We start from the raw sequence: 11,965 nt of genomic DNA on the forward strand, positions 1-11,965 counted from the left end.
ATCAGAGTTTTACAATGCCTCATGGGACGTGTAGTCCCACAACAGCTGGAGGGCCATAGTTTGGAGACCCTTGGCTTAAACAAAAAAGTCTCCTTTGTGGAGCCAACTGGGGAGATGGCATTTGACCACTATGAGTAACAAGACCCATCCCTACAAAATTCTGATAAAACAATGGCTAGGCATGGACAGGCCTGATATAGTCCGACTCCCTACCCCAGTAAGACCTTGTGACAGTGCTGGAGTGTGAGCCAACGCAGAAAAATATGAATACGCCCAAAAACCGAAAAGGTCTGCGTCATGTGAGATTAACTGGTTTTACCTTTGTATCTTCAAGAATATACTAGAAAAGAAAAAAAAAATACAAAGAGATAAAAGTGGTTTAAGGGGCAATAAACTTTTGAAAACACCTTTGAACGCCTATGAGGCTCATGAATTCAACCAAATTAAAGCCTGTGTGTTTTATTCAAACAGCCAATTCACTCGTTACCAAAATATAGACCAGGGATTTGCAATTAGCGGACCTCCAGCTGTTGCAAAACTAGAAGTCCCATCATGCCACGGCGTGTCATGCTTGTGGCTGTCTTGCTATGCCTCATGGGATTTGTAGTTCTGCAACAGCTGGAGGACCGATAATTGCATATCCCCGATATAGACCGTTTTAAACAAGATGTCCTCAAAAATGTCTAAAAGCTGAAAACATCTGCCGAAAAAAACGTAGCATAAAGACAATAGTCATATCAACCATTCTTTATGCCAACTGCTGTAGACCAGACCCCAACTGGTTGCCACATGATGTTGGTCTTGGCGCTACTTTGCAAAAAAAAGGGAACCCATCCTACAATTCAATTTGTAACTATCAATAAACCACCTTTTCCCATTGGCGCTCTGTGTCTGATAATGACCAATAAGAAGAGGCAAAAAAAAATAAAAAATTGTTTATAAAACCAGTAACTAGCTCTTTTCCATTACTGCCCCTTCAACAGGATCTGTATCACAATAAGAGCTGAATAATAATCATCATCATCAGCGGTTTAGTCTAACAAAAATGAAGCATTATACAATATTAAATCACCTCCGGGGCTCCGAGGTTATGAAAATACAGACAATGTACTATTGAAAGTCCCGGGCGATCTTTTTTTACTATCTTATGACAAGGCACGAATCACAAAGCTTGGAGGGGCCTATGCAGTCGATATGATAGAACGCTCCGCACCCTTCGCAAACTGTCATGGCTTTGAAGCTGCACCGAAATGATACGTGCTCCCCGCTATCATGCTTGGCGAAGACTTCCACGGACAAGGAGGCCTCGCCGGTCATGGCGTAGTCTCCAGGAAAGGAGGAGAGGCGCACCCCTGCCGAGTAGCGGTAAGACCCCACATCCAGCGCTCGCGTGGTCAGCCTCCCGAATAGAGTGTGTTTTAATTTGCCTGGCGGGGACAGCGACAACAAATCTACCGGCAGCTCAACGCGGACATCGACATCCTTGGGAAACTGGATAATCGGCAAGTCCAAAACCAGAGGATCCTTGATGGCGGACTCTGGATCGTTGGCTAGAAAACGCTGCTCTTTTTCATCACAAAATACCTCACCATGGAAGAGTTCCAAGAAGGTAGGTGGGTCAATACTACGAGGGCTAGGCTTCCCTGCACTCCCTTTATATACAACCCTTTCATCCAGAATTTGGACACTGGGGTGTGAACAAGATCTCGGTGACTCTTCGCCAGTGTTTGCCAAAAAGAATCCATCTTTGGAGATGAACGTTGGACACGTCGACACTTGCTCCATGGGGAATTCCCTTTCTACAGCGGTGGGAGCGACCAGGGGTAAAGAATCATTGAGACAGTCATTCAGGCCTTTGGGAGATAAATCATCTCCAACTTTGAACACAACGTTCAAGTCCGTATGCAGAGAAGATAAATCTGTGGTTTGTATGGGTGCACCCTCACATGTGTCATAGGACGGGGAGTGAGAAGACCCCGTCAACTTGTACGTTTGATTTTGTTTGACGTTGTCCAACAAGTCAGACTTGTTTTGCTCCCGTACATCCAAAACGTGAGATACGTTGACCAACTTACAAGGGACCGTCTCCAGAACAGGTTCGTTATCCTGACGATTTCCACAGTCCCAATGTTGGTTATCAGTTGAGGTGCTGCTGGCTGGCTGAGGTTCGTAAAATTGAGGGACAACAACGGAATCTTGGAGGTCTGGTTGTGAGGAATCCATGGCGTCGTTAGTATCCTTCTCAGTTGAACTCGGGTTAACGGGCTTAATTCTGTTCTGAAAAGTATTGGACACATCACCGAGAACACAAGACACGGATTCGGTCTGTAGATAGTTCCCTTGCCCTGCAGAATCCACAAGAACGGAAGCCGGCCGGCCGACTCTTACATTTTCTTCCCCTTTACCATCCATAGTATCATCATTTGCAGCTTCATCGCAACTCTTACCATTACAGTAATCCAAAGATGGGACACCAGAGACATCGCCACCATCGACCACCTCATTGACATGCCACTCTTTGGTCATGGCGCCAGAGAGGCCATGCTCTTTGGTCTCCGGGGAACTATTAGTCCAAGTGATTTTGACTCGAGGAACTTGAGGTTTGTCTGCCGAATCACTCACTGTAGCGGACGGCAGTAATTGTGTTCTGCAGCAATCTGCTGCCTTCTTGCGATGTCTGTGCTTAGTCCTGGTGCTGTGGTGGCCTCCTCCCGGGCCTCCGCCACCACCAATGGAGGTCTGGAGGTCATGGCCACTGGTCTGACTGTCAGAAAGTGAGCAGGAAGTAGGTTGGCACCCAGGGGGATCAGTGTTTGGGATGATCCGGGGACAGATCTGGTAAGCTGGCAGACCTTTAACCACCCAGGGAGGTTTGATGCGAGAAAGCTGGATCTGCAAAAAAAAAAGATAAAATTACACCACAAGGTCCAGCAAAAAACATCAACAGCCGAACTGCACATTATTTAATAGCAAAGACAATCGTGTATTTTGTGCATTTTCTACAGCTTGTAGTTCTTCAATTAATCCAATGACAAGCAAGCCTTGAATCTTGCAAATATTAAGACACTATTTGGGAAGGGATTTTTCCTTTATTTTCACTTTGTGATCTGGCTAGCAACATACGGCATCTTGGTGTGCCGCTCAGACTCAATTGATGTGGGGTATGTATGTGGGTTCTTCCACTGCTGGGAGTGATGGAGCGCATCTCGACTCCTGTTGTAGCTCAAAAGAGAAAAAAAGTGATCCCTTCTGTATGGTCCTATGGCGGTGATCAGATTGGAGTCCAGGCTGAGGTTGCCAAACAGGCCACGTATCTAAACACGTTTCGCTCCGGACTGAGGTTGCCACTCTGATAACCACCATAGGACCACATGGATGTGCGGCACCGGGGGTCACTTTTTTTTTCGGCCTTAAACATACTTCCTGTCTTGGGGTGGCTCCTCTATGGAGGAGAAGCAATGAGGACAACCCTTGACAGCAGCATTGTGGTGAGAGCATGTGTTAGATGGACTGGTTAATTTTAGATGGACTTTACAAAAAGTGACTGACAAATTAAAGCCCACTTCTGTCATTATTACCACTTTAATGGCAGGTGTCCTTTAACCACTTGATCACTGGGCACGTAAACCCACTTAATAACCAGACCAATTTTCAGCTTTCGGTGCTCTCACAATTTGAATGACAATTACTCAGTCATACAACATTGTACCCAAATGAAATTTTCGGCCTTTTTTTCACACAAATAGAGCTTTCTTTTGGTGGTATTTAATCACCGTTGGGTTTTTTATTTTTTGCGCTAAAAGAGAAAAAAGACTGAAAATTCTGTAAAAAAAAAAAGAATTTTTCTTTGTTTCCGTTATAAAATTTAGCAAATTTTTTATTTTTTCTTCATTCTTTTGCATAAATGTGAAAGATGAAGTTACGCCGAGTAAATAGATACCCAACATGTCACCCTTCATAATTGCACGCGCTCGTGGAATGGCGCCAAATTTTGCTACTTAAAAATCCACATAGGCGACGTTGCAGGGTATTGTGGGGTATTGCAGAGTAGTGTGGGGTATTGCAGAGTAGTGTGGGGTATTGCAGAGTAGTGTGTATTGCACAGTATGGGGCAGAGATGGCTGAGCAGGGATGGATGGCTGGGCTGGATCTGTGCGGTTGGTAACTGGTTAAACTAGTTGCCCGCACTGGAATTGGACCCTGCGATGTCCCCACTATCTTTGGACCAAGCATGCAACAGAAAAAAAAAAAAAAAGTTTTAGCCATACCCGGATTGGTGGGACTTTTGGTTCTTCTTTGGTGGGCTGCGGCTTTTCTGGGTGAACACTTGTAATTGTGTTACGAAAGGACTGACGCTGTTCCATTCGCGGCTTCTTTTCGAAGGAGGGGCTGGAGCTATCTGGATCGGCAATCTTCCTTTTCTGCTGCTCGCTGTTCTCGGGATGAAGCTCTGGGACCCTGTCGGAAGTGGATGGAAGGTTTACGGCTTCCGCCGGGGCCAATCTTTCCTCTAAAGCTGGGCCGACATTCTCAGCTTTCTTGGGAGAAGGAGGAGGAGGAGGTGGTGGTGGAGGTGGAGAGGAGATTCTTGCTTTGGAAGCCACTGGAAGGGTCTTCTGGAGTCTCTCTCGGTTTCTGTACATGCTCCGCCGCAGTCTGCCCCGAATATCTGGAAGGGATTCTTCAACGTGAATAGGCTCTGGGGTGGTCCTCTGCAGAGCTTCACTTGTGGAGTCAGGTGGGTTGCATTTCTCTTCTGGATCAGAACCTGGGTCCTCAGACAGTCCAAGTCTACAATTACAAAATACAAGCAAAATGGTTACATTTCATATAAAAATAATTGAGAAAAGGATTAGTTCCCATATGGGATAATAGCATATCCATTCAATAGATCACTGAGAATACAGCCAATACATTCACTGGAGACATCACTGAGAACGCAGCCCAACCAGTGACATCATAGCCTATCCATTCACTAGAGACCGGTGACATCATTGAGACCAGTGACATCACTCAGAACACAGCCTATCCATTCACTAGAGACCAATGCAGGAAAAACGAAAAGAAAAGCAAGAAAAATCGCAAAAAAAAAAAAAAAATATCTCCAGAGCACATGGGCCCAGAGGAGCCATGTCATCTTCTTGCTAGGCAGAAAAAAAACTGAGGCTGCAGAACAGAGAATGAATGGGGGATGTACCCGGGGGAAACGCCCCCTGGGAGGTATGATGCTGTGTGGAGTGTTTAACACTTAACATGCTGTTTTTCTGCCTAGTCAATCTCCTAAAAGGGAGGATAATACCCTAAGGTCAATTGCTGCTGTGTCCGTCCATGAACGGAAGAGAAACACAGCCTATCCATTCACTAGAGACCGGTGACATCACTGAGAATACAGCCTATCCATTCACTAGAGACCGGTGACATCACTGAGAATACAGCCTATCCATTCACTAAAGACCAGTGACATCACTAAGAATACAGCCTATCCATTCACTAGAGACCACTGACATCACTGAGAATGCAGCCTATCCATTCACTAGAGACCAGTGACATCACTGAGAATACAGCCTATCCATTCACTAGAGACCGGTGACATCACTGAGAATGCAGCCTATCCATTCACTAGAGACCAGTGACATCACTGAGAATGCAGCCTATCCATTCACTAGAGACCAGTGACATCACTGAGAATACAGCCTATCCATTCACTAAAGACCAGTGACATCACTGAGAATACAGCCTATCCATTCACTAGAGACCAGTGACATCACTGAGAATACAGTCTATCCATTCACTAGAGACCGGTGACATCACTGAGAATGCAGCCTATCCATTCACTAGAGACCAGTGACATCACTGAGAATGCAGCCTATCCATTCACTAGAGACCAGTGACATCACTGAGAATACAGCCTATCCATTCACTAGAGACCACTGAGAATGCAGCCTATCCCTTCACTAGAGACCACTGACAACGCAGCCTAACCATTCACTAGTGACATCATAGCCTATCCATTGACTGAAGACTGGTGACATCACTGAGAATGCAGCCTATCAGTTCACTAGAACTGTGCCATATACCTAATGAGGAGTGAAAATGGCCATCTAATGAACAATGGGTACAGGAACTTCCACAGGACAATGAAAACATAACACAAACTGATCAATGCAATATAAGCCACTTACTTCTGCCCGTAAAAATCTTCAAAGAACGTCTCCTTCCAATCTTCTATTTTCTTTTCTTTGCCCATCTCTTGTCTCATTCTCAGCTGCATCTCTGGTGTAAACTCACCTGCAGGGACAGAAAGACAGTTACAGACACCTCAGCATAGGACAGGGATGGGGAAACCTTGGCACCCCAGATGTTTTGGAGCTACATTTCCCATGATGCTCAACTACACTGCAGAGCATCATGGGAAATGTAGTTCAAAACATCATCTGGGGGGCCAAGGTTCTCCATCACTTCCATAGGACAATGCAAACGTCAGCTCCTTGTAGATGTGTTGAATGACTTGGGGCCCATTCATATCTGCGGGAGCACGGGGTGAAGAGCTGAAGTCACACTCTGAAGAGCTCAGTGAGAAATCTGAGGCCCCGTACACACGACCGAGTTTCTCGGCAGAATTCAGCCAGAAACTCGATCGGAGCTGGATTCTGCCGAGAAACTCGGTCGTGTGTACAGTTTTCACCGAGGAAGCCGACGATGTTCTCTATTTCCTCGTTGTTCAATGAGGAAAGTTGGCCCGCCGAGATCCTCGGCGGCTTCAACACAGAACTCGACGAGGAACTCGATGTGTTTGGCACGTCGAGTTCCTCGGACGTGTGTACGGGGCCTCACAGGTGAATAAAAGCACACAGGCAGTCAATCACAGCATATGTGCTAGAGCTCTCTCCCCCGTCACCATTTTTCTCTTGGTGTCAGGAAAACTTCAGAAGAGATTCATGCCGATAGCAGAGGAGCGAGGCAGCAGACAGAAATGACACTTTGTGCTGTGGATTGAGACAAGTACACACTATAGAGGGATAGGCTTGGTTCATGGTACAATCTAGGTATAGGGAGCAATTGACAAACTCCCATTCCTCCACTGCTCCTAAGCAGCCAATCAACAGCGTGGTCTCCTCTTCGGTACCCAATGCAGTCACAAAGCACGAACAATTCTCCCCTGCGCCACGTTGCGCGGCCTTCATCCCTCCCTTCTCTCCTGATGGTTTCACTGAGTAGCAGGCGATCGATGGGAAGGTGTTTATGTGCAATCACTAAATCTTTATAGCGGAGTATGAAAGCTACCTACCATCTGCCAGCCTCTCCCTCCATCTCTGACAGGCGTGGGCAAAGAACTCGTTATTCAGGGCACTGCCACTCATCTTCATCTGCCCGTCTGAAGTGACCTGCAAGAAGATACACAGGGATGTAAACAAGGAAAATCTACAGCCCCCCTGAGGCTCCAGCCATCTCCCGTGCAAAAGCCCCCCCCCCCCCTGAGGCTCCAGCCATCTCCCGTGCAAAAGCACCCCCTTGAGACTCCAGTCACCTATGACGCCAAAGCGCCCCTCCAGGCTCCAGCCACCTCCCACGCAAAAGCGCTCCCTGATGCCCAGGCCACCTCCCACGCAAAAGTGTGCCCCCCCCCCTAAGGCTCCAGCTGCCTCCCGCGCAACACCCTCCCCACCCCAGGCTCCTTTTGCCTTCTGCACAAGAGACCCCCCCCCCCCCCACGGATTTGTGCAGTGCACTGCTCCTGACGTCATCACGCCTATAGACCGGCTCTGGACATGAGGACGTCCGGAACAGTCCCCTCCTCACTGCCTAAGACACAAGCACGGCGCTATTGGCTCCCACTGCTGTCAAAGTCAGTCAGCCAATAGGAATAGAAAGGGAGTGGGGCCGGGCCGGGCCGCATCTTCGTGTCTGAATGGATACAGGGAGCTGTGTCTCAGCTTGCATGACCCCATAGCAAGCTGCTTGTTGTGGGGGCACCCAACCAAAGGGAGAAGCCAGGAGGGCCGAAAAGGGACCCAACCAGAGGAGGATCAGGGCTGCTCTGTGCATATCCACTGCACAGGGCAGGTAAGTATAATAGGTTTGTTATTTTTAATTAAAAAAAAACACATCTAAGACTTTACAAACACTTTAAGGTCCATGTTTAAGAGCCGATGGAGGTTACCTGTCTGTCCACCTCTGGGAGCAAATGCAGCAGCTGCTGTTGAAGATTGTGGGGGAGGGCATTAAAGGTGCGTACGTTGATCAGAGCGCGAAGGTTTGTGTTGACGAGAATAGAACCCGGGGTTTCGATATCAATCTCTTCTTCTTTATTCTTCTTTACTTGTCCTGTGCCGAGAGAGAAGAGTCCCTTTAAGGTAAGAACTCATTTCTTTACATGATTCATTGTGGTAGGAGAGACGGTTTTGGAAAAAAATAAAACTTAATGTCATAACAGCAATAAAAGTTTCCGCTGTACCTGCAACCGGGGAAGTCTTCATACTTCTGAGATGATGTGTGGAATTTCCACTCAGTGCTGAACGCCTGTGAAATGTCAGATTGCTCCCCATGCTTCGGTTACTGGAGGATTCGCTCTCTACACGGCGGGCAGATAAGCCTGAGACACGACACAGATCATCAGCCAGCAGAAACAAGTACAAATAAAGGCTCCTGTATGACTCTAAAGTCCAGTCACTATGTAACACACAAGAATTAATACATTTAACAACAACATTCCTTTACCTTCTCTGACTGAGCCAAAATCCTCCTTACTAGGAGTCTCCGATGCCCCCCCTCCCGGACACTGCAGCTCAAAGTGGGAGGGGATTTAATCAACAGAGGCAGGACAGCCAAATTAGGAGGGAGTGGGGGCGGTACCAGGTGTGCCTGATTGGCAACTCACAGAACAGCAAAGTGAATGATGCCGATAGCCACGCCCCCTCCCCTACTGTAGCCCAAGCAGGCAGCAGTCAGCTCCCGTATCCATAATGACGGTGCTGGAGGCCCACAGCGGTAACACCAACTGGCTGCAGAAGACAGCGCTGCACCCCAGGCAGTGGCAAGTACCTGATTTGTAAAAGTCAGCAGCCATGTCTAAAAATCAAGCCACCTGGACTAATGATCAGAGGGGATCTCCGTAGTATCTCTACCCCTGGAGAACATTTTAGAAAAAACATTTATTAAACCGCGCCGATATCTCTCTACTCGGGAGCTCTGCACCCGTTCTACCCTTCCGCCCAACACCAAAATCGTTTCTATGCCAAAGGGATGGATACTTTGTAGTAGAGGTCGACCGATATGGGTTTTTCTCTGGCCGATATTTAGGAATCTGGGCGGCCCATGGCCGATATATGATGCCGATATTTTAGTCCGATTTTTTTATTTTTTTTGGTGGCACTGGCTCGTGGCACTAGCAGAAGGCACTTATTGCACTGGCAGGTTGCACTGGATGGCACTAGCAAATGGCACTGATTGGCATTGGCAGGTGGCACTAATTGACACTGGCAGGTGGCACTGATAGGTGGCACTAACAGGTGACACTGGCAAGTGGCACTGGTTGGCACTGACTGGCAGGTGGCACTGGGTGGCAATAGTTAGCACTGGTTGGCATTGGCAGGTGGCACTGATGGCTTTAGTTGGCACTGGTAGGTGGCACTGGATGGAAGGTGGCACTAATTGGCACTGGTATTGCCACTGGAAGATGGCAAGTGGCACTAATTGGCACTGGCATGTGGCACTGGTGAAAAAAAAAAATGGTGTCAGCCCCCTCAGTACAGACCCCCTCTCCCTCCAGTATAGACACCCCCCCCCCCTGCTACAGAAACAAGAGAGCGGTGTGTGTCCCACGAGCGCGGGCCCCTCCTCCTCTGTGGGCGTAAATGCTGTGCTGGGTGTACCAAGATGGCCGCGGCTCCGGAGCTAGGCCGAAGCTGCGGATTGCCGCGGCGGTCACAGCATCAGGAAGGGCCGCGGCTTCTGCCTAGCTCCGGATCCGTGGCACCGCTATCGGCCATGTAAAATATCGGCCTAATTTGGATAAAAATCGGGCGATGCCAATTTCTCCAAAAATGCCATATATCAGCCGATATATAGCAGGGAAATAAGTCAATGCGGGCAACTACATAGGCAGCACCATAGTAGGAGGCATCACTACGGATGTCCCCAAACACAAAAGACATCAGGTAGCAACCTTTGTGACAAATATATATTATGAGAATGCCACCAGAGATCAAAACTTTACCCCCAATGGTATGTTTGTTTGCATCTGACTGGAGATAGACATATAAATTCTTACCAGAGGTTGATGGTAAATGGGCCCCATTGACTTTCAGAGGCGTCAAAACGACACGAGGCATTAAAACTCCACTTCTTCTCTTCTGCTTATTGACCTACAGGATGAGCACCTCAGGGTCACAGAGAAAAGACTGCCCCCCCCCCATATCACCCATTCCTGGCACAGTGCCATTACCTGCACCAAGGACCTGGTTTCTCTGACGTTAGACTCTTGGGAAGAAGACGCGCTTCCAAAGGATTCCACTGCGAAGACAAGAGGCGGTCAGGTTCTGGAAATATGGAGCCTATTGTAGATATAGAGATCATGTAGCGTTCCTCATCAGTAGGGTTACCTGCAGCTCCTGTAGTGGTCTCATTCCATTGGCTGCTCTCTTCATCGGCTGTGTCTTCAGTGTCTCCGTCGTCAGGCAATGGCACACGAGACCAATGCACAGCATTCTTCTATGATAGAAAAGGGGGAGATGTCTGTGGATATTACAGTGGGGACTATATATGGTGGTGATCCGAAAATCAATCGATCAAACATGAACATTTTGATCAGTAACAGCCCCAATATATATATATATATATATATATATATATAGTGATGTGCGGAGATTCCACCTATAGGGTGACTTCTTTACTTCGCGATCTCCCTGGAACCACCTTGACGTGCATTCCCTCCAGCCAGGACTGAATATACGCACCCCTTGGTGCCGCTTGCGCAGTAGGGGCATATATCAAGCGCTGTGCCCATAGTATGATCATAGGCCGCACTCACCTTCATTGTGAACAGACTTATCCGTCCGGGGAGCTTGTAGAAAAGAGCCTCTCGGGTTCTGGAGTTAGAATGTAGCATGGCATTCAAGCAGGCGAGTGGCGACGATCCGCTGTACAACCAAAATTAGGTCATTTCACAAAAATATTATTATAAATGCTAAATAACAATTATAAAAAATAAATTATGAATACTAATAACATTATAATAATTAATTTGCCACACCTAAGCATTGGGCTTTAAGAAATTAAACATTAAAATAATCTGTAAAATAGGTCGTTACCGGTGACATTTTATGAAAATGCTAGTTCCCAAGGACAGCCAGGGAACTAGCATTTTTTTAAAATATCACTGGTAACGACCTATTTTACAGATTATTATAATGTTTATTTTTTTAAAAGCCCAGTGCGTAGGTGTGGCAAATTAATAATATTATTATTCATTATAATTAGGGTTGTCCCGATACCGATACTAGTATCGGTACTGATACCGAGTATTTGCGGGAGTACTTGTACTCCTGCAAATACTGCCGATGCCTAAATAGAATACTCAGCCCCCCCACATCGCATCCCGCCGGCCGCTTGGTTAATACGAGCGGGGAACATTACAGCTTTCATTTGAATAGATGTAATGTTCCCGCTGCGCCGCGTATAGACACTCCCCCTTGCTCGGGTGATCTGTCCAATCCAGAGAAAGGGGGAGTGTCTATACGCAGCGCGGCGGGAACATTACAGCTATTCAAATGAAAGCTGTAATGTTCCCCGCTCGTATTAGCTAAGCGGCGCGGCAGCATGCAGGTAAGGGGGGGGACATGGCTGCTTATGGGGGGACATGGCTGCTTATATGGGGGGGGGGGACATGGCTGCTTATTTTTTGAAAAATCGGTGCTCCCCAGCCGTAGGTCCCCAGGACAACAAACTTTGCACACTTGTAGAGGAA

General features: G+C 47.4%; 1 protein-coding gene across 3 annotated transcripts in view; it reads right to left on the bottom strand.

Annotated features, from left to right (window-relative positions):
* Positions 1-349: 349 nt before the first annotated feature.
* Positions 350-11,965, bottom strand: part of ASXL1 (ASXL transcriptional regulator 1) — a 25,907-nt gene continuing 14,291 nt past the window's right edge. The window contains exons 4-13 of one of the 3 annotated variants that reach the window (XM_040331240.1): positions 11,030-11,138; positions 10,602-10,710; positions 10,445-10,512; positions 10,271-10,352; positions 8,456-8,593; positions 8,162-8,325; positions 7,289-7,385; positions 6,183-6,288; positions 4,269-4,791; positions 350-2,892 (exon numbers count right to left, since the gene is read on the bottom strand). In XM_040331240.1, the coding sequence (XP_040187174.1) occupies positions 1,141-2,892; positions 4,269-4,791; positions 6,183-6,288; positions 7,289-7,385; positions 8,162-8,325; positions 8,456-8,593; positions 10,271-10,352; positions 10,445-10,512; positions 10,602-10,710; positions 11,030-11,138 (3,148 nt within the window). In that variant the 3' untranslated portion in view covers positions 350-1,140. Of the gene's footprint in view, positions 2,893-4,268; positions 4,792-6,182; positions 6,289-7,288; positions 7,386-8,161; positions 8,326-8,455; positions 8,594-10,270; positions 10,365-10,444; positions 10,513-10,601; positions 10,711-11,029; positions 11,139-11,965 lie in introns of all 3 variants that reach the window. The other 2 variants (XM_040331238.1, XM_040331237.1) reach the window with 2 other exon arrangements.

Source organism: Rana temporaria, chromosome 12 (genome assembly GCF_905171775.1).
Source record: "Rana temporaria chromosome 12, aRanTem1.1, whole genome shotgun sequence".
Lineage (NCBI taxonomy): Eukaryota > Metazoa > Chordata > Amphibia > Anura > Ranidae > Rana > Rana temporaria.